The sequence below is a fragment of the Schistosoma haematobium genome, chromosome ZW (genome assembly GCF_000699445.3).
Source record: "Schistosoma haematobium chromosome ZW, whole genome shotgun sequence".
NCBI lineage: Eukaryota > Metazoa > Platyhelminthes > Trematoda > Strigeidida > Schistosomatidae > Schistosoma > Schistosoma haematobium.
This window is the reverse complement of record NC_067195.1, coordinates 32,560,349-32,582,822: the sequence shown is the minus strand read 5'-3', so window position 1 is coordinate 32,582,822 and position 22,474 is coordinate 32,560,349. Positions and strand designations below refer to the sequence as shown.

General features: G+C 40.2%; 2 protein-coding genes across 2 annotated transcripts; one reads left to right on the top strand and one right to left on the bottom strand.

The window, feature by feature from the left end:
• Positions 1-846: 846 nt before the first annotated feature.
• Positions 847-16,380, top strand: MS3_00001137 (uncharacterized protein). Its single transcript, XM_051208640.1, has 3 exons — positions 847-985; positions 1,025-1,244; positions 8,107-16,380. Exon 3 carries the CDS (start codon positions 12,826-12,828, stop codon positions 13,132-13,134), a length of 309 nt encoding a protein of 102 aa, XP_051071111.1. The 5' UTR covers positions 847-985; positions 1,025-1,244; positions 8,107-12,825; the 3' UTR covers positions 13,135-16,380.
• Positions 16,381-19,329: 2,949 nt separating this feature from the next.
• On the bottom strand, positions 19,330-22,177 carry FBXO9_1 (F-box only protein 9; the record flags this gene model as incomplete). The annotated part of the gene is made up of 2 exons (XM_051208639.1): positions 20,771-22,177; positions 19,330-19,437 (listed from the first exon to the last, which is right to left on the bottom strand). Coding segments are annotated over exons 1-2 (303 nt in total), but the record flags the coding sequence as incomplete, so codon positions are not given.
• Between the last annotated feature and the right edge of the window lie 297 nt (positions 22,178-22,474).

The following is a 22,474-nucleotide window of genomic DNA, read 5'->3' as shown; positions in this document are numbered from 1 at the left end:
ACAGCAAAGCACGTAACGTCAAGAAGGGATAAACTTCGACATTCTCCACGAACGTTCTTATGATTTACAACGAACAAATCCATCGAATAATTTAGCATGAACTGAAAATATGTGACCTAAAACATTAAACATAAGAAACAGTACGAATAACCAGATGTAGATCAACAACGTAGATAATCTATGTCGAATGATTGGAGGCCTACTTGAGTCAGACGGGAATGTTATGACGAAACAGCTAACTTCGAAGTCACACTTTGCGGTCAACATCTAACGTGGATTATCCCTTCGATACATCAAGGTACTATGGCTGCTTTGAAGACTGTATAACACAAAGGACGTTATTAAGGAAATATATCAGTAAGAATGAGTACAGAGAAGATAGCGAAATCATCACCTCATGCACCAGTTCATGACATACGATCCACTGATGAACGTTGGTTGTCCTTGACTTTGACAGGGATCGATGATCTGTTTGATATTCAGTGACCCAACTGCCGGATGATTTGGCTAGGGCTCTGTGACATTTCACTGGCCCTACACCGATACTCACATTTGTGTGAGAGGTGGTGTTTGCACCAGTACGCCCAACTGTCCACCATTTTTATAACCACCTGGGAAATATCTCGAAGGTCAGGCTCTATGGCATAAATTACGACAGCTGGCTTAAGTTCCCTACAATACTGGAGTAGCCTACACAACCCAATCACAATTGAACTCAACGTTGAATTTGATGTAAGTGAGGATCTATGGCTAACTTTAAGCTCAAAACGCAGGTCAATGCAACATAAAAGTACAATTAAAACACAATCGTGTAGTGCGTTTAACTGTTTCGAACAATCAGTTTCCAGATCAGTTGTTCAGTGGCGGGAACTGATTGACCCTGAGAGTAGTCATGTTTCCCATTGATTGGGTGTGCACTACTGCTCGCTTGGAACCTATAGATTATGTTCGAAAGCCACAGGTTATCCTACGCTTAATTATTGTGGTAATTTCATTCCATGTATAAGAAAATAAATACGTTTAGATATTAGCAGTTGTCAATATTGCAATTGTACATAACGGCTGCTATATTTATGGGAAGTGCTTGTTTAATGAAGATCAGGCATCTTGTGGATATAGTTTGCTTCTTTCTTCGTCAACATTTATTCTTTGCCTCGCCTATCTTTGGTTGGATTTAATAGTGGACAATGTTTCGAGCATTGACATACGTTTGCGAATCGCTAAATTCGACGTAGTATTGTCAGGTAATTCTTAGATTTTGATTGCACTCGGTATAACAACAATTCACTGCCTTTCAGTCAAAGTTTTCGGCCAGTTTATTGCTCGATTTAGCTGGTGAGACTATTAAGACATACGTAAGAGTAAAGTCCCTTAAAGATTCACAACTTCAAAATGACTGTAGTGTTTGATAACGACTTCCAACAGCGGAATTTATTGCTCAAGATTCATATAAAGCGCTTCATTCTTCATATCATTGTATGCTCAGATTAGGCTAACAACCAAGTAGGTTCTATGTTACATCGGTCGGTAGCTAGCATTACTGCAACTTCGTTTGTTTCTTAATCTATTCAACGAATTGTGGTCCTCGAGGGTACAAGTGACATAGTTTAATCTTCAGTAATCAGAACAATAAGTCGGTTGACCATTGTTAATCCTTACAGTCAGTCAGCTACAACGTAGGACCAGGCACATATATACATCGGTTCAAGTTGCCACACCTCATTAGCACAACAAAATGAACACCTAATTCATAGAAGTAGTCACTTCAATGGTAGTAGTGTATGAAAGAAAGATTTTTTATAAGGATATAGTACGGGAAGGAAGAATTAGTTCGTAGAAAGAAAGATATAAAGCAATTTTAATCTCTTAGTTTGACGGAAGACAAAAAGTGTATACACCCACGTCACTGTGATCGATTCTGAGCCATGTTACCCAGAGTCTCCAACCATTGGTTACGATAGTCACGCAGACACCAACCAAGTAGTCTGTATCTACCAACATGACTCAACCTAGAAGTTAGTGATTCTATGGACTGATGCCATGTTTTGGTTTGGCCGCCCCTAACCTTCCATCTGTCTCCAACCCTAGTCAGCATTTCGCGTCGTGGTAGTCGGTGGTTGGGCATGTGTACTACGTGGCCCAACCATCCCAGTCAATGAAGATTCACAACCTCATTAACTGATTTATAATCATTCACTAATATCCTGCATATAACCTCACTATTACTTAACCGGTGATCCCAACAGATGCTGGCAATATTTCTAAGGCATCTGTGGTCAAATACTAGTAACTTACGAGTATCTTCTACTCTTAATAGTCACGTTTCGCAGCCACAAAGTAAAACAGAACGAACTGCTGCGTAGTATACTCGTCCCTTAACTGATAGATGGATATTTCGCCAACCCCATAGGTGGCGTAAGTTTGCGAAAGCCAAAAGAGCTTTCTGAATCCGTGCTGAGATTTCTCCAGACACTAACGCATTGGGGCTGATCACACTTCCAAGATAAGTGAAGTTGTCGACGTGTTCGACCACTTCACTCCCTATCCTTAGTTCAGGTGTTGACGCAGACCAGTCGTGAAGCAACAACTTGCATTTAGAGGGAGAGAAACGCATTTCAAACATTCTGGCATTGTTGCTAGGTGCTACCAGAAGACTGCACTTTATCAGCGTCTTCACCAAACAGGACTATGTCATCTGCGTATTCTAAGTCGATAGGTGGACCTCTTAAAAGGAGATAAATGCCCGAGAATTCAGTCCATGAGAACATTATTTCCATCAGTAGGTCTATGATGAATTTGGGCAAAAATGAAGATAGTGGACAGTCTTGATGAATACCACTTGAGATTGCAAAATCAGAAGTCAGTTCGCCATAAGCTCTCACTCGATTAATAGTGTTCGGGTGAAGTCTTCACAAGGTTTATGTACTTCTGAGGTGCGTCTTTCAATGACAGACATTTCCACAGAACCTCGGTCAACAGAGTCAAATGCTGCCTTAAGTCAAGAAGGACCATCATTGTCGGACGCGGATAAGGATGCCTGTGTTCTAAAACCGTTTGAACTTCAGCTGGAGTCGGGGACCTACTTCAATCTTCCATTCAGGCTGTTTGGGAATAGTGGGTAGTTGTAGAGTAGCTAAAGGCCAGCCAAACTCCTTAAAATGTTCCCGCCCTTCGTTCTATACATATGGGCTGAGAGCAGATGATAGTGTCGTCTTTTTCCGAGATCGTCTCACCTACACTTTACTTCTTAGTTCCAATTTCTTTTATTATCCTGAAAAGCTGTCTGGTGTTACCTACATCCGCCGCCTTTTCTTTCCCTTTTGCTTTCGTTGCCCGTCACTGCTCACGGTCGTTGCGTAGAATTTTGGTTAACCTAGATCTGATTTGCTTTCGCTTATCATCGTGTTCGAAAGTAAATCAGATCTACGCAACAACCGTGAGCAGTGACGGGCAACGAAAGCAAAAGGGAAAGAAAAGGTGGCAGATGTATGTAGCGCTTAGTGCTGGCGTAGGTGTCGCACTAAGCGCTAGAGCTGAGGCAGCACTAATCGATTGGATCCCCATTAACAGTCGATTATGTGCTGTTAGATTAGAAAGTTCCATCAAAGTGAGAAGAAATCGGCGTGAGAAACGATGTCTTTTCGTCACCTCCGCCTATGCCCCGACAGATTGCAGCCCGGATTCAATCAAGGATGAGTTTTACTACCAGTTATCTGTTCTTCTTCAGAAAGTGTGTTCGAAAGATATTGTAGTACTAGCCGGAGACTTGAATGCTCAGGTCGGGCGTCTAGGCACAGAAGAGAACCGTTTAGGTGGCCGATGGGGACTCGTTGGTCGCAGGTCAGATAACGGGGACCGTCTACTGCAACTTCGCACAGACCACAACCTGTTTCTGGCTAGCACCCTTCGCCAAATGTTAAAACACCGTCATACTTATCACAGGTCAACAATCGTAATGTTTCTTGACATCAGGGCTGCCTTCGATTCGTTGGATATCACTGTTCTCTGGGATTGTCTATTGAAGAAGGGTGTGCCTGAGAAGTTTATTAACATCCTAAAAGCCCTATATACAAACACCTCAGGCAGAGTGAGGGCATACAACCACCTTTCTCCATTGTTCCATTCAAGCAATGGGGTTAGACAGGGTTGCCCAATCTCACCATTCCTCTTCAACTTTGCCATCGACGACATTCTGGAAACAGCTCTGATGGATGTGAGTAATGGCGGTGTGGATCTGTTGCCTGGAGAAAGACTTCTCGACCTTGAGTATGCGGACGATATTGTCTTACTGTGCGATAATGCCCAAGGCATGCAATCCGCACTTAATCAGTTGGCAATCAGTGTCCGTAGGTATGGTATGTGCTTTGCACCTTCGAACTGCAAAGTACTTCTACAAGACTGGCAGGATTCTAATCCTGTACTCACCCTGGATGGTGAACAGATAGACGTAGTCGATAAGTTCGTGTATCTGGGTAGCTGCATAAGTGCTGGTGGGGGTGTGAGTGGTGAGATCAATGCACGAATAGTGAAAGCCAGAGCGGCTTATGCCAATTTGGGCCACCTTTGGCGCCTTCGCGATGTCAGTCTGGTTGTAAAAGGTCGGATCTACAACGCGTCGGTGAGAGCAGTTTTGTTCTATGCTTGTGAAACCTGACCTCTCCGAGTTGAGGATGTTAGACGACTCTTTGTGTTTCAGTCAGTCAGTCAGTAACAACGTAGAACTTCGTACGTACGTACACCAGTTCAAGTTGCCACCACATTAGCACAGAGATGCAGTGGTCGATTCAAAACCCGCAGTGGTAATAACTTTGTAAAGAGAAAAAGTAGAGACAAGGAGGAATAAGGAGATCAAAATTTGGGAGAACACAAAGAGTGTATGCACGTGCACCATTGCAAACGATTTTGAGCCATGCCATTCAGGGTCTCTAACCATCGGTTGCTTTCATCTCGCGGTCTCCAACCAGGTAGTCTACACCTACCAACATGACTCAGTCCATTTGTCAATTACTTCATAGATTTGTGCCATGTTTTGGTCTGGCCGCCCCTAGCTTTCTTCCAACCTACTTCTATGCCATTGAACATCGCACGTCGAGGCAGTCGGTCGTTGGGCATACGTAACACATGTCCCAGCCATCTCAACTGATGAAATTTCACCACTTCAATCGATTTGCCATCCTTACCTAGTACCCGTTTCCTAACAACTGAGTTACTTATTCGATGGTCTCAGGATATACGAGCAATGTTTCGAAGACACCTATGATCAAATACTAGTGACCTACGAATATCCTCTACTCTTACTGGCCATGTTTCACTGCCATAAAGTAGGACGGAACGGACTGCTGCACAGTAAACCCGTCCTTTGGTTAGCAGACGGATATCTCGCCTACGCCATAAATGACGCAAGTTGGTAAAAGCTAGTCGAGCTTTCTGTATCCGTGCTGAAATTTCGTCAAACACCAGACCACAAGGGCTGATGAGACTTCCAAGATAAGTGAAGCGGTCGACACCTTCAGACGGTCGCCATTATCTGTTCTTTGAGCCACGGTGCTATAAGATCCACCCAGGTGTCTTTCCCTATCGCTTAGTTTACCCACTTGAGCATTAAAGTCACCGGCCACTATTACTACATCCGAGCGCCTAGCTTTTAGTAGAAGGTCGGAGAGCTTTCTGTAAAACTCATTTTTTACATCATCTGAGCTGCAGTCAGTGGGAGAGTAGGCAGAGATGAAGAGGCAACGACGGATGTCCCTATCTTTTCGGATCCTTACTGTTCCGTTTAGTCGGACAGCGCACAAACGACCGTCTACTGGGATCCACTCTAAGAGAGCTAGTTCTGCCCTAGGACTCAATGCTATACCTACGCGTAGTTTAGAGTGTGATTCCAGGATACCAGGAACGACGTTCCGCGTACTCGAATCGTTTGCCCTGGCGGTGCGAGGTGATAAAGAGACGTGAGGAGGGTTAGTCGTGGAAATAAGAGAGGTATTAGGAGGTGTAGGAAGGATTTGAATGTGACCAACTTGGTCTCGTGTGCCGTTACGGGTATGACAGCTGGTGTCACTTCCCGGCTGCCCACACCGTGGAAGGGTATTTCTCGAGGAACCTGAAAAAGAAGGCAGATTAATGTCGGCCTTAACGGCCTGGGAACGTGACCGCAGAGCCCAAGGGACAACTGCTTGAAGCCGGGCGCGCACGGCCTTTTCGTGGAAGGTTTTTAATGTGTTAGCTCCGTTCTTCAAAGGGCCTTACCGCCGGAGACGGAAATCCGTGAGGTAAGGTGAGGTGTGACATTTTTGGGGTAGACCTTTTCTAACCCCAACCCTCCTTGTGGGAAGGTAGCATCGCTGCGGATACTGGTTGTCTGAGGGAAACACCTTACTGCTGTCACACCCCTCTACAGTCAGCAGTACGACTTCGCCCTCAGACCTTGAGTTGCTGCTTTTAGTCTTACCGTTCTCCAATCGACCTGCCTGGCATGGTAGAACCTACAGGAACATATGTTCCAGCCAATATAGCTCGGTTGGGTCATCACGATAGGCAAGCCCGACCACCGCGTCAAGGTAGCAGCTTCGGTCGGGACTCTCTGTTTGATCATCGTTGTCTCTGAAGGATTGCTGACATCCAGTGGCAACATCATTTTAGTAATGCAGAGGTTCGGCATCGTGTGTTCGAACAGAGACGATAATTCAATTCGTGTCACCATCTTCAAACATCGACTTCGGTGGTTTGGACATGTTCTACGAATGTCGTCACAGAGAGTTCCACATCGTGCATTATTTGCCGACTCTGGGACTGGTTGGAAGAAGCGGAGAGGTGGTCAGTATATGAGATGGTGTCGTGTTATGAAAGAAAGCTGCAAAGGACTGGCTTCTGTCGGTCCTTCACGACTCCCTGGTTGGGGTCCGAGAGATGATGGAACACAGTGGCTAGAGACGTTATTAGATATAGCTCAGAGCAGAAGCCAGTGGCGATCCTGCTGTAACCTTCTTTTACTTTCTTCATAAAACGTGGTTGTATCTTCCTTAACCTAAAGATTTCTTCTGGTTGTACCTTTCCGTTTCCCCCATTACTATTACTACACTATCTTACACTAATATGTGGTCGTTATTGTTCTTTTTTTTTACTATACGCACTTTACCTTCTTTGTTCTGTTCCCATTCTCATTGTTTTGTATGGCGCACATATATTTGGTGCCCCCCTTGTACTAATATTTATGTGTTCAAATAAATTAAAGCATTTGAGTTTAAGGACCACAAACGCTTTTACACAATAATACAAACTCATCACGTTTCTGTTTGAATATTCGATGTAACAATTCCATGTGATAAGGACTTAGTGCAATAGTTTATATAAATCCAGTTTTTGCAGATTTAGTATCTCCTGTCACTAATATGAATATCTTCAGAAAATATTTCAGGTTCAAATGTCAAAAGAAAACTGAGTTAAGAAATATTTCGGTTGTAACTATACTTAGAAAGTATGTCTTAAAAATTAGCATTATCTAGCTAGGATGTGTTGCCAGGGTATAAACATTTCAATATAATGATATCAATGTTTCCGAATATGCGTAAACCACATTGGAGTTACAACTTAGTTTCACTAGTGACTTTAGTATTTCTCCATTTTCTCTGGAAGTCAGTATCATCTCAAAGATTTGTGGGGTGATTATCAGCTTTCAGTATGATATCTAATCTCATATTCCTGCAGAAAATTATAATAAATACAGTCATTTTAAGATACTGAGATTTCTATCTCTTATAAAATATCCTCATCATATTGACTAAATCATCCATGATGAGACTAAATGGTTACCTGCCCATCTAGCTTAAAATGAGTCTCCTTTTACGATGTTTTGTCTTTTTTTAAAATTCCTGTTGTCATACCTTCACCCCATCAGCATTCTTAGAGTGTTTACTTTTACAGAAGAATAGCTTTCCGTTGGCATATGTTCTCTGTGTATAGCGTGGATTGATCCTACTCTGTTTTTGATGCTCATAATAAAATACTTGCCATTTCAAATTTGTGAACCAAGTTACTGAATATGAAAAAGTTACGAGTTTGTCACGTTTTAATTCAGGGGCTTGCTTTGTTTTCATTTATAAGCAGGTCATAGACGGTTATTTTTATGAAACAATTTATACCACTCTAGTGCAAATAAATACTTAGTTAGTAACTACATAATAATCAGTGAGTGAGTGGACAAAGTTGACGTCGCAAAAGTAAGTCTATTTTTTATATACCTGGAAAAATCTTGTTGGCTTGTATATCATTTGTTTACGACCCGTTGTATTCTCCTTTAAAGCATAAGTGTTTCCGTAATATAAATTAAGTGTCATATTTTATTCAGCTGGCATTTTCCAAGTTTTGCAGTTGGGATCGGAGCTTTATTATATGTAAACCTCAGCCTATTAATCCGGTGCCTTTGGATTTTATAGGTATTTGGTCCTTCCTATGGTTGATTGCGTTTTGCTTACTTTGCAACCGCTGGCAAAATATAGAACAAGATTTTCTCACTCAGAACGACGTTTCACCTAATGGACCGCGGACTGCTATTGCATTCAGTTTTTTCAGCATGGTTGTATTAGTAAGTTTCGTTAAGCTTACTTAAACTTTTATTGGCTGTAGGTTAGCTCAGTTGTATCAGCTTTGATTCGGATGTTGACTAATATAGCTGTTCTATTATTGAGGCTCAGTTTTGACTAGATAATTAGCTTGTTGATTTCTCGTCCACCTTAAAGAAAACATGGACTATTCGGATTGTATTTGTATATAAATATTAAGACGGCAGGATGAGATTCCGTTAACCGGAAAATTTTGTAGTAGTGTTTCATTAAAAGGTGTAACGAAGAAAAACATAAACCTTTTGAATGCTGTACTTTGTATGCTAGTAGTTGGATTACAGCTTATGGCAAAGTGTCATCAAACTTGTGAACCTCAAGTCAGGATTGCACAATAACCCAATTCTCTCGTAAAAGTCCTCCTAGGAATCTCATTTTACTCGTCTGACTTTTTTGAAGTAGATCTAAGGAGGGAGTCGATGATGTAGTTAGAATACGCAGATAAGCCAGCCGTGTTTAGTGAAGACGACAAAATATATCCTGATTGTCTTGAACTACAATGCAAACGTGTTTAACATGTATTTCACATCCTCGAAATACAAAATTTTGCTTTAATACCAATCTGCATTGCTGCCTAAATTGTTAATAGGAATTGAAGTACCTGAATACGTTCACTACTTGGTTTGAAAGTCCCGTCTGCCCTAGTGTATTTTTGGTATCTGATGAAACCTTGATATAGATTCAGAGATCTCACTCGGCTTTTGCAAACGTACGTTACTTGTGATGTATGCTAGATATCCGTTTACCAACCAAAAGACAAGTATACTCCACAGCAGTCAGCTCTGTTTTACTGTGTGACCATGTTTCGTGTGTTTTTGATGATTTGTTAAATTTTCCTATTGTTAAAATCAATGGATAGAATGCTAGTCGATAGACGAATACAATGATATATGGTTTAGTAATGAATTCTCACTTGAACAAATGGTTGATTTGAGATTCTAAATGATGTGAAATTAAAACCACGACCACTAGTCAGATGAATGGGTTTTCTCGCGTACACCAAATAAACATGATATAACTTCATAGGCAATTAGAAGGAATTATCTTGTAGGTCATTCAGTATTTATTATTATTTTATTATTTAAACACATAAACATTGGTACAAGGAGGCACCAAATACATGCGCCACATAAATCATTCGATTTGTGTGAGGGCTGGGATACTGTACAGATGCCCAAACCGAAGTGGGTGGTTTCCTTAATAGGTCACGCCCGCAGCTTTTGACCTAAAGGGCTGATCCATAAATGAGTGGAGCAACGTCAGGAGATGCAGTCCCATGGTAGTCGGTGACCAGCGACTGGTTCATACGCCATTTGTTCATTCAGGATACTGGAGCCCATGTGCACCATTCTTCAGTCAATTAATACCTGTCTGTTAGACCTACTTTTCAGATTTCGCATCACATACTATAAGACGTGGAGTTTAAGAAGAGAACGTATTCGTAAGTTACTAGTATTTGGTCACAAATCCCTTCTAAATGTGTATGTTGTAACTACTGGACGAACAGTGCTGATGTTAGGCTCAGGGTACTTTATATGTATGAAGAATTGGTACATATATCAACTGAGACTGTTGGAACGTATACTACATATGGTCACCCACCGTCTACCTCGACACGCGATGGCTGTTGTAGGAGTAGGTTGGAAGAAGACTATGTCAGCCAAACTAAAATATGGAATCAGTTCGTGAAGTCATTGACTGTTTAACGAAGTCATGTACGTATGTATGGACTGTTTAGTTGAGGTCCTCGCGATTATCTTAACTAATGGTTAGACTTTGGGTAACATGATTTGGAATCGTTCATAATAACAGGTGCATTCACTCCATATCTTTCTTGGAATGCTAAGTTTCCTGTCCATCTTAAAAAATTTTCCACCAATTCATATTTTCTCAAATTACATAACTTACAGCTAAGATTTTCTACTACCACGTATACTGTTGCTATTGATACTATGGCTGTCGCATATACTGCAGCGTCTATGCTGCTCATAACAAACAGATAATCATTTATGAGAGGCAAAACATCTTAGTCATTCTATAGTTGCTTCAAATATTTTTTGTTAAATTCAATTAAACCTAAAACGTTTGGAATTTCACCATATTCATGCTAACTTTTTGTTGAAATATGTGAAAAAATTATAAACCAGCTGTGTGGTGCTTTTGTGACTAATTTTATCGGGGAAAAGTGATAACTATGTTCACTGAATAACACTAAGTTTGTGACTAGTTGTTATAACTACTCTTTAGCCTCTAATTGCTGGCTAAACTTATTTTAATAAGTTCTTGGAATTTATGTATATTGGTCACCACCCATCCCAATTCAAATGGTGAACTTGTCATCAGCAATTTCGGACCTTTAACACGATCTGGCGTGTAGCGTTCAAACTTTTGATGAGTATATTACTTTAGATTTGTTGAATAGCATTTCTAAAAACTAACCAATTCGTAATGCAGCCCAAGCCATCACATAATTTCAGTACATTCCGTAAATCAAGGCGAATCCGAATTCATTTTGTTTTATTCACCCATACTTTTCCAAATGTGATAGTGAAGTGTAGGCTGATAACGTGCCGTCTGTTCAGCTTAGTACATTCCTGGATTTTTTAATGAGTTAGACATTCATTTTCATAAAGGATTTTGCACTACATAAATCAAATGACTCCACTTACAAAATACAACAAAGTAAACAGCTAACGTGTTTGTTGTTTCTGCTTTCTCCAGTGCTTTTGTCGCGTACTCTTTACAGCTACTCTTCTTTTTCCGAACTACCTGCAGGCTTTGTACATAGTTGAGCGAGATTAATTTGAGTTACTTATGAGACGTTAATCTTATGTTATGGCCTCTTACCACGTTTCTACATCGAACTCGGTTCTGGGCAATCCTTTCCAGTTGTTTCCACTCACTTCCCTCTTTTGATTTGTGCATCCAATTCCGACGCAGTGTGTTTCCCGATCTTCCTCTTTTCCGTTTCGCCTAAGGATTCCAAGTTCACTTCATCATAGACCTACTGATGGAAATAATGTTCTCATGGACTGAATTCTCGGGCATTTATCTCCTTTTAAGAGGTCCACCTATCGACTTAGAATACGCAGATGACATAGTCCTGTTTGGTGAAGACGCTGATAAAGTGCAGTCTTCTGGTAGCACCTAGCAACAATGCCAGAATGTTTGAAATGCGTTTCTCTCCCTCTAAATGCAAGTTGTTGCTTCACGACTGGTCTGCGTCAACACCTGAACTAAGGATAGGGAGTGAAGTGGTCGAACACGTCGACAACTTCACTTATCTTGGAAGTGTGATCAGCCCCAATGCGTTAGTGTCTGGAGAAATCTCAGCACGGATTCAGAAAGCTCTTTTGGCTTTCGCAAACTTACGCCACCTATGGGGTTGGCGAAATATCCATCTATCAGTTAAGGGACGAGTATACTACGCAGCAGTTCGTTCTGTTTTACTTTGTGGCTGCGAAACGTGACTATTAAGAGTAGAAGATACTCGTAAGTTACTAGTATTTGACCACAGATGCCTTAGAAATATTGCCAGCATCTGTTGGGATCACCGGTTAAGTAATAGTGAGGTTATATGCAGGATATTAGTGAATGATTATAAATCAGTTAATGAGGTTGTGAATCTTCATTGACTGGGATGGTTGGGCCACGTAGTACACATGCCCAACCACCGACTACCACGACGCGAAATGCTGACTAGGGTTGGAGACAGATGGAAGGTTAGGGGCGGCCAAACCAAAACATGGCATCAGTCCATAGAATCACTAACTTCTAGGTTGAGTCATGTTGGTAGATACAGACTACTTGGTTGGTGTCTGCGTGACTATCGTAACCAATGGTTGGAGACTCTGGGTAACATGGCTCAGAATCGTAGCATCGCAATCACCATTAAAGTAACTGCTTCCATGTATTAGGTGTTCATCTTGTTGTGCTAATGAGGTGTGGCAACTTGGACCGATGCATATATGGGCCTGGTTTTACTTAGTAGCTGACTGACTGATTCCAAGTTATCGCTTGCCTCGTGATGTAGTTTGATGATTACCTCAGTGCACATCCTATCCACTTCCAACATCTTTTCCTAATTTCCTCTTGAGCTGGAAGTTGGTTCGTCCTCTCCCACAATGGGCTGTTGTTGGTGGTATCCGGTCAACGGATATTCAGTATCTTACGTAGACAATTGTTTATAAATAATTGTACCATCTTGATGATGGTTGTATCAGTTCTCCAAGTTTCAGCTTCGTACAGTAGAACTGTCTTGACCTTCGTACTGAAGATTCTGAGTTTGACATTGGTTGCCAGTTGTTTCGAGTTCCATGTGTTCTTCAGTCGTGGGAATGCTCCGCTTGCTTTACCAATCCATGCTTTCATATCTGCATCAGATCCCCCTTGTTTATCTATAACGCTCCCAGGTATGTTAAAAGTTTCCACTTCTTCCAGAGCATCTCCATCAATTGTGGTTTGGCTGGTGCTCGCTGTGTTATATTTCAGTATCCTCTTGCCTTGTGGATGTTGAGACTTATTGCTCCAGAGGCTGCTGCAACACTGTTTGTCTTCACATGCATTTGATTCTGTGTACAGGGTAGAATATTTAAGTGATCCAAGAAGCCTTGATTGTGTAGTTGCGTCCGAGGTCTCCGTGCTTCTCTTGAGATGTGAAGGTTTTCACAATCCAGTCAACTACCAGAAGAAAGAGGAAAGGCGAGTGTAAGCAGTGTTGTCTGACACCAGTCTTCACGTACAATGAATCTGTGAGTTATCCTTCATGCACCACATTGTAGTGTCGTCCGTCGTAAGAATTTCGTATGATGGTGACGATCTTGTCAAGTACACCATAGTGTTGAAGAGGGTCGCATAACGGTTTACTATCGGCGCTGTCAGACGCTTCCTGGTAGTCAATGAAGTTGTGTAGTGACGATAAGTTCAATTCGATTGTTCGTTCATCAATGATCCATGGAGTCGCGATTTCAACAGTGCACAACAAATCCCTACGGGATCCAGCCTGTTGATCTCGATGCTGTGTATCTACTGAATCCTTCATCCTGTTCGGCAACACTCTGCTGAAAACTTTTCCTGGTACTAACAGTGTTAAGTTCCCTCTGTCGTTTTCACATTTGCTCAGATCCCCTTTCTTTTGTATCTTGATGACATATCCTTATTTCCAGTCTGTCGGTCTTCGTTGAGCTTTTCAGTATCTAAAAGAAAGGCTGTATTAAACCATTGTAATTCTGTTTATCCAGTTGTCCAGTGCTTCTTTAGGTTCACTCTTATCTTGGCAAACATCAGGTGGTGACATGTAGCTATATTAACTCCCGTCTTGATTCTCACGTCTTCTATGTACCTTCTGAATTCGTTAGTTATGCAATTATGCTTGATCTGGTTCTCTGTACTATGAGACCCATGTAGCTTTATTTATGCGTCTGTGGCGGAATTAATGTCAATTATAACTGTTTTGTTGGATGTACATTTGTTTTCAGATCTCACCATTCTCGTTGCTTTTTCCCAGTCCATGTCGTCCCATGATATCTTCATACTTGGTTTTGTCCATTCCGACTTTGGCGTTTAGGTCTCCTGGACACTCCTCTACGATCGACTACAGCCTCTCATACAACTGGTCTTTATCGTTGTTACGTTCTTCATCTGTCTATCCAATAATATACAAAAGAGAACTTGTCTCGACCTAGATTAAGACCTTGACACTAAGCTAACTGGTTTAACCTTAAGGCTGAAATGTGTGAGTTCAAATTAAGATTAACTGATTTAGGTAGAGAGACAAAAACTATTTTATAACTTGATTGGTCGACAAGCAGGAGGAAGAGACGACGAGTCAACTGGAACACTACTCGATTTATTCTAGATTATGATTCTCAATTCAGATTAGTATAAAAAGATACATGAATAAATAGATGACTAACATGACTACAGCGCACAAACAATTAGAAAAACATAAATATGTCCAAACTGGGCATTAGGTTAGAAAAGTAGCGTACCAAAGACAACGTTTAAATTACAGTAGCTCTGGACCAGAAAAGGGTATAGCAGTGAATTGTACATCAAACGAAAGGTTACGGTTGATAGAACAAATTTGGGACAAAACTAAATGTTGATGCTTTGCAAGGTTTGGATTAAATGAAATAACGTCCCCCAAAAATAGATTTCGTTGTTTATCATGACTTGTTTGTTTCTCTGTTCACATCAATTGTTTTCATTCCTATCATTGGTGGGTACACAGCACTGTATATTAATCATTGTGATCCTCTCCTTTGTTTTGAAGGACTGTATCTTGATGATAATTCTGGGTGTATGAGATTCCCATCCTACAAATGCTTTTCGTGCTTCTTTTGACAGCTTCAGAGCAATTTTTTGCATGTGCGGAGCGTCCTCTTCGTAACCAGAATATATCAGCATCTCTTCCGAAGCTAATCTTTTCTGTCCAGCTTGAGTCCATTAGGTTTCACTTATCCTGAGCACCGTCAAGTTACATCCTCATTTCCGTAGCTATTTGACTGGTCCTCGCACATTTCCGGACATTCCATGTACTTATATTAATTCTTGCTCTCTGGTTGTTAGAAGGAGAATCGGCATCGTAACTCTCAAGAAATCTGGGCTTTCAAAGTTGTATTCTACGGGATGAGGTTGCTGACCCCATGTCTAACCCTCCTTTACCCGGGTCGAGATCGGCAGTTGCCCTAGTAGAGCTACATGCAGAGTTAGGTATCAAATTGGTCCGCCTGAAATTCTAATTACTAATAAAGTCAGCTACAAAGCCGTGTCATCGTGCTAACAGGCATGCTAATAATGACGATACTGATAATAAATGTCTATTTTATATTTGATTGTAAATTCTTCATCTTATCCAGTCTCCAGATGTTCAAGCCATTGTCCTCCACTTTTGCTCTTCTGTTTGTTATTGTTGGCTTAGCATTGGGCTTAGTATATTCCTAGTAAATTAGACATTCATTTTCATAATGGATTCTGCGCTTTAGACCTAGCATTTTTCAAAAAAGCCATCTCTTGTAGTATGAAAACTAATCTAGTGATTCATCATTTTGTTATGTAATTGATTTTTAAGATGCTAAAAGACACCGGATTGTAAATGTAGGATGCATTGTATATGTGGAACTTCTTCCCACATATAACAACAGGGGTACTTCCTTTTAGCTTAAGAAGTGGTGATTCTGAAATTACATTACGAAGGTTCAAATAAACTATTTCAACACAAAATAAGGCACCATAAGGCGGAAACATCACGATGAACAGTCCATTTTGGTACAGAGAGATCGGATTGATCTTTTTATACGTTCTTTTCGTCATGGCTTTTGATCTGAAACCAATCTTTCCAGCTATTTTGTCACCGTTAAAACCAAGTCTTGGAAGGGCTGGCTTTTTCTTAACAGTGATGTTTTCCATGGCTCTGAACATAATGAAGAGCGGAGTCAGCTTAAGCGCAAGCTGATAAGAAGTTTACGCAATCATCGTGAACAGTGGTGGGTGGCGAAAGCAAGAGAGATGAAAAAGGCAATAGGTAATAACAGACAATTGTTCAGACTTGTTAATGAAACCGGTATTAGGAATCCAACTGTTAGCAAAACAATTTCAGAGAAAGATGGACATATTATTCATTCTCAATCCAGGAGATTGGATCGATGGGCAGAACACTTTAGGGATCAATTCAACTGGCCTTCAGCCACACTTCGATTTCCCACGATCTCCAGTCAACCTGAATAGCAAGTTAATTTAGGTCCTCCGCCTCTTTACGAAGTTGAAAAAGCCATAGGAAATCTGAAGCGAGGGAGAGCAGCAGGCCCTGACAGGTTCACTCCTGAGATTTTTAAGGATGGTGGTCCAGTATTAGCAGTGAGATTAACTGAGGTCTTAGGTAGAATTTGGGAACTGGACGTAATCCCATCTGACTGGTCTCAATCACTGATTGTGCCAGTCTATAAGAAAGGACAAAAGTCCTCTTGTGACAATCACAGAGGAATCAGTTTGACTAATATAGTGTCTAAAATATTAGCTTCAATAATACTTCGACGCCTAATCAAAGCTCGTGAAGATCAGACTAGAGAAAATCAGTCTGATTTTTGACCTGGACGTGGTTGTATAGACCACATATTCACACAACGTCAGGCTTGTTATAACGTGAAAAATAATGCTGCTGATTAAGGGGTAGCGAATTATTGATCGGACCAGAGACGCACAAACACGTAGAACGACCTAGGGTTCTGATTGGCCTCGCTTCCCAGTCTAGCCCAGCCATTCGAGTCCAGAACACAAGTTTCAGCCTCGGATTTATGAATCATTATATTTCAAACATACTTTGTTTATATACCAGTCAAGCAGTCCACAACGTACCATAAAATAGAAGATAACATTGTACAATAATGGCCAACAGGAAAATAACACGTTAAATAAATATTGACCAATAAGATGATACCATTTCATGTCCAAGGATAGCATTAGGCTTAACAGGATAATTTTGGGATATTTCCCTGAATATCCCAACAAGGCTCTAGAACACAGACACACATTCAGACGCCCCACAATGGTAGTATTTCTCGACCTTAAGGCGGCATTCGACTCTGTCGATCGTAAGGTTCTATGGCAGTGTTTGTCATTGAAAGGAGTACCAAAGAAGTACATTAACTTTGTAAAGGCTCTCTACTCGAACACAACTGGTCGAGTGAGAGCTTATGGCGAACTGTCATCAGAATTGATTACCTCAAGTGGTGTTCGTCAGGGCTATCCACTCTCTCCATTCTTGTTTAACTTTGTCATTGACGTACTTTTAGAGATAACACTTTCCTCATCTAAATTTCCAGGGTTGAACTTCTACCAGGAGATTCACTTGTTGACTTGGAATATGCTGATGATATAGTTCTATTTGGTGAAGACGCTGACAAAATGCAGAGTCTTCTGACCACTCTAAGCAACAATGTAAGCATGTTCGGCATGCGATTCTCCCCTTCGAAATGCAAAATGTTGCTTCAGGATTGGGTTGCATTGACACTCGAACTAATGATAGGGAGTGAAGTAATTGAGCGTGTCGATCGCTTCACTTATCTTGGAAGTCTCATCAGCCTTGTGGTCTTGTGTGTGACGAAATCTCAGCACAGATACAGAAGGCTCGACTAGCTTTTGCCAACATGCGTCATTCATGGCGTAGGCGAGATATCCGTCTATCAACCAAAGGACGGGTTTACTGTGCAGCAGTTCGTTCCGTCCTACTTTATGGCAGTGAAACATGGCCGGTAAGAGTAGAGGATATTCGTAGGTTACTAGTATTTGATCATAGATGTCTTCGAAATATTGCTCGTATATCCTGGGACCATCGAGTAAGTAACACAGTTGTTAGGAAACGGGTACTAGGTAAGGATGGCAAATCAATTGATGACGTAGTGAAACTTCATCAGTTGAGATGGCTGGGACACGTGTTACGTATGCCCAACCATCAACTGCCCCGACATACCATGTTTTATGGTGTAGTAGTAGGTTGGAAGAAATTTAGGGGCGGCCAGACCAAAACATGGCACAAGTCCATGAAGTCACTGACAAGTGGACTGAGTCATGTTGGTAGATGTAGACTATCTGGTTGGGGACTGCGATATGATAGCAACCGATAGTTAGAGACCCTAAATGACATGGCTCAAAATCGTTTGCAATGGCGCAGGTGCATACACTCTTTCTGTTCTCCCGAATTTTGATCTCCTTATTCCTCCTTGTCTCTTTTTTCTCTTCCCAAACTTATTTCACTGTATTATACTCTTTAAATAACATCTACAAGCACTAATCTTCCCGATTACTACTTATACTCTTATTACCTCCACCAGAACGGGATTTCAATCGGTCACTAAATCTGTGTGCTAATGTGGTGTGGCAAGTCGAAATGATGTACGTACGTACAAAGTTCTACGTTGTTACTGACTGACTGACTGAAGATCTTTCTGTCAAATTAACTGCTTAATCTTAAATTTTTTGCCAATTAGTCGATATAAACGTAAGTTTGGTGTTTTTCAGACTAAACGGTACCCGATCTAATCTGATTGGTAAATAAGCTGATTGCCTTTTCATCAGTGCAAACAAAACTTTGGAACTTTCTAGTTATTTAACGACTGGGATAAAGTACGTACCTGTTATTGTGAAAAAAATACACTTTGGTTTGTACAAACTAATTAACACACAACTTGAACGCAAATAGTTATTTAGCGGGAAAGACCTGACATCTTCAAAACTTTACACTTTTAACAAGTAGTGATGATAAAACATCGGGTTATTAACTCATTCATTCTCTATCTCTCATCGACACGCCCTCATTCCGCTTATTTTTTCCACATATGATGATTTGGATTGAACTAGTCTTCAATAAAATGATTAGTATTCAACCAGTCTAGATATACAACTTACAGAAAATAATCATTGTTAATTATATAAATTTTGTACAACGTTAAAATATGAGTGAGAACTTAGTAGCCGAACCAATTAGCTTTCACAATCATTGACTTTTAGGTTTGGATATCAAATATAGGCCTTATCTATTTCGATCTGAACTACATACCATACATCAGGTGGTGACTTAAAACCGAATACACTTTAATTATCTAGTCGTACCGTAGAAAAAAATAAAAAAAACCTTAAATAGTGTTTGAATCTCTAACATATACTAAGTAAACCTTCAACTGTATTTTCTTACAAAAATAATACACAAACTTACTATTGTGAAAGTAACTGTTAACTGTGGAACAACAGGACCCAAGTGTTGGCGTCTCCTTATTGGGGGTCGATTTTGTTTATCGGAAAATTGATGTAAAGTGCACACAATCTGAAAATAAACAAGCAAGAAGTAACAAAATTAGGGAACGGATACATTAAACGAGCTTATAATGGTTAGTGAAAAATGAAAAAGGAGTTTTTATGTAGTGTGCGGTAAAGCTTGGACTTGAGAACAAAATTCAGATATTTAAGGGATATTTTGAGGTAGTATTTTTGTCTGGAGTTTATCGCAGATTTTTACAAGTCAGAGTATTAAATCAACTTGACCTTGATACGATATATAATCCCAGTTGTTTAGGTACGACTAGTGTGTAGCTCACAACCTACTTGTGTCTATATGAATGCAAAGATGTAACATATTTAATTCAATTTGAAGTGGTTTGGATTATCCCGCTGTTTATATTTTTGACTGAAATTTGATTAGTTTTGGTTTCAGTAGTCAAGTGTATAACGCGAAGTAGTTTGAAGCAAATCGTGCTGGGTTTGAGTGCCCGAGTAAACATCAAATCTGGGTTGCAGGTGCAACCAGCTAACGACTCCCAAATAGGACAAAACGCACGTTCTGGATTCCACTACCAGCCACATCCTATCTATTCTGTGTAATTAAACAATAGGTTACCTAAAAACCATTTACTTATTCTGAATATCTTGACAAAGAATGCTAATAAAGATAACAGCTAAAATGATCAATTAGACTATCAATACTCCTAATTCTGTAATTTCTGGGCGCACAGTTATAAAGGTAGGTGTATAAAATAATAAAATTTTGTTAAGTTCAACACGATCGATAACTGCAAGTTAAATATGTCCCATGGTTTGGTCTGATGATTGGTACTTTCAACACTTGTTTAATCGAATTATTTTGAGAAATAAGAGCACCATTGCTTACAAGTTGCAATTGGACATATTATAGGCAATCGAAGTGTCATAAATAGTATTTATATGAGTAGTGATTTCTTGAATAGGTGAGGACGAACTTGACGAGACTAGAAATTACTCTATCAGCATAAACGTGTTTACAGTAGGAATGAAGTGATTTGACGGCTAAAGCATTCGATTTACTATTGATAAGACGTTCGAACCATGCTCCATCAACATTGATTTGGACAGACAATTAGTATCAGTAGTCCTCATAAAAACCTTGTGGCTTAAAGACGAGGGCATACACGCATGTACTTGGTTAGCAGGTTACACTGACAACGGTAAGCTTTCCATGTATGATAGCGAAGACGGAAACTATGTGATTACGTCCTTCTTTAGGATATTTTCGTTGGATCAGCTGTCACCACCTCACTACAACTCAGAGTTGTCCCACAACAATAGAATAACAGATAACCATTGTTGATTTATCCCGGTAATAAGAATAATGATAGTCAACTTACAGAATCATGATCATACCATTCATACGTTCCCTTCAATAATGTACCAGAAACAGCTGTTTTCATAACTGCTTCGGAATTGGAATTATTATTGTTATTATTTCCAACTAAACTGACATCCACAGATGATGACAAGGACTGATGTGATTTACTTAAAACTGCCACAATTGAAGATGGATCTAATGGCGCAGTGAACATGCTGATTTGATTTGATGAAACATGAAAACGTATACCACGATAATAGACAACTTTAAATACAGGTTTATAAGAAGAGCCTATTTCCGGTTCTCCTGTTCTAACATAGGTTACACGACAAAGATAACATCCTCGGAAAACATAACATTAAAAGAGGAGAAAAGAGACAAAATATCAGATTTTCACTGACATTTAATTGCAGTTTTACTGCAAGAAATACAGTACGGACAAATGTAAAGAAATGTTACAAGGCAAACTATAAAGTGTTTACTATGTATACTATGTGAATCGAATGAAGGCTGGTATCAGGGAGTAATACACTTTATTAGTGTATATGGGACAATTTTTAGATTTAAACTAGCGGAATATTTCATTGATGAAGATTAGTTTATCAGTAGAGTTTGTTTAATTAATTTGCATATTACTATTTGGATTAAGGAATTAAGGCTACTCGTAATTCAAAAGGTTGGAGAATATTAAATTTGTCACATTCGCTGTACAACTGCTTAATAAATCTAAATAATTTTGAAATTATGGTGATGAATAGCAATAATAGTAGTAGTTTGAACTCGGTTAGCAGGCACAAGTGGTCTATATATGCGGTTCTGAGTCATATTTAACTTATTACAACGATAAGGCTTAGATACTCATGCTGAAATTGGTGAAAAAGAATACTTTTTGAAGGTGATTATAGAATACAGAGACTAACATGCGTGACTTGGATGTTACAAAATAGACAGAGAATAATACTAATCATAGTGAAAGACAACTCCGCCTATAGCTCTTCCAGAGTTACTGCCGGTCCCAAGCCCGGGTAAAGGAGGAGGGTTGGGCATGGGGTTAGCGTCCCCATCCCGTAGAAAACTAACTCGCTAAAAACGCTTACCAGAAAAAATAATCCAAACCATTTTAACTCTGCCCTGGGAGTTAGAAGGTCTTCCTTTAGAAGAATTATGACGCTTCATGGTGAAAGCCGAGTTCCTTCGGAAGCCACGAGGCCGATGCCCCTTCTAACAACCAGAGCAAAAATTTTTATAGGTACATGGAACGTTCGAACAATGTGGGAAACCGGGAAGACAAGTCAAATAACAACGGAAATGAGGAGATACAACTTAGCAGTACTGGGGAATCAGCGAAACCCACTGGACCCAAGCTGGACAGAAAAGGCTAGCTGGGAGAGATGCTGCTATAGTCCGGTCACGAAGAGGATAATGCTCCACACACTCAGCACGGCTACTGAGAATTGAGGTATTCAATACAAAGGAGGATCTTAATGAATATTATCCAATGTTATGCACCCACTAATGATAGCAACGACGAAATTAAAGATCAGTTCTACGAGCACGGCTACTGAGAATTGAGGTAGTCGTCCTGTGAGCTCTGAATTAAAAAAAGAAAAAACGTCACAACCATATCTCAATGACATGCTTTGGTACAGCCAAATACTTGTGTAGATCTACACAAGAGATAGTAATGCTATCTTAGCTTGGTCTCTGGTAAAATCTCCGCATA

Coding starts and splice junctions, on each gene's coding strand:
- MS3_00001137 (XM_051208640.1), top strand. CDS start 12,826: ATGATGGTTGTATCAGTTCTCCAAGTTTCAGCTTCGTACAGTAGAACT.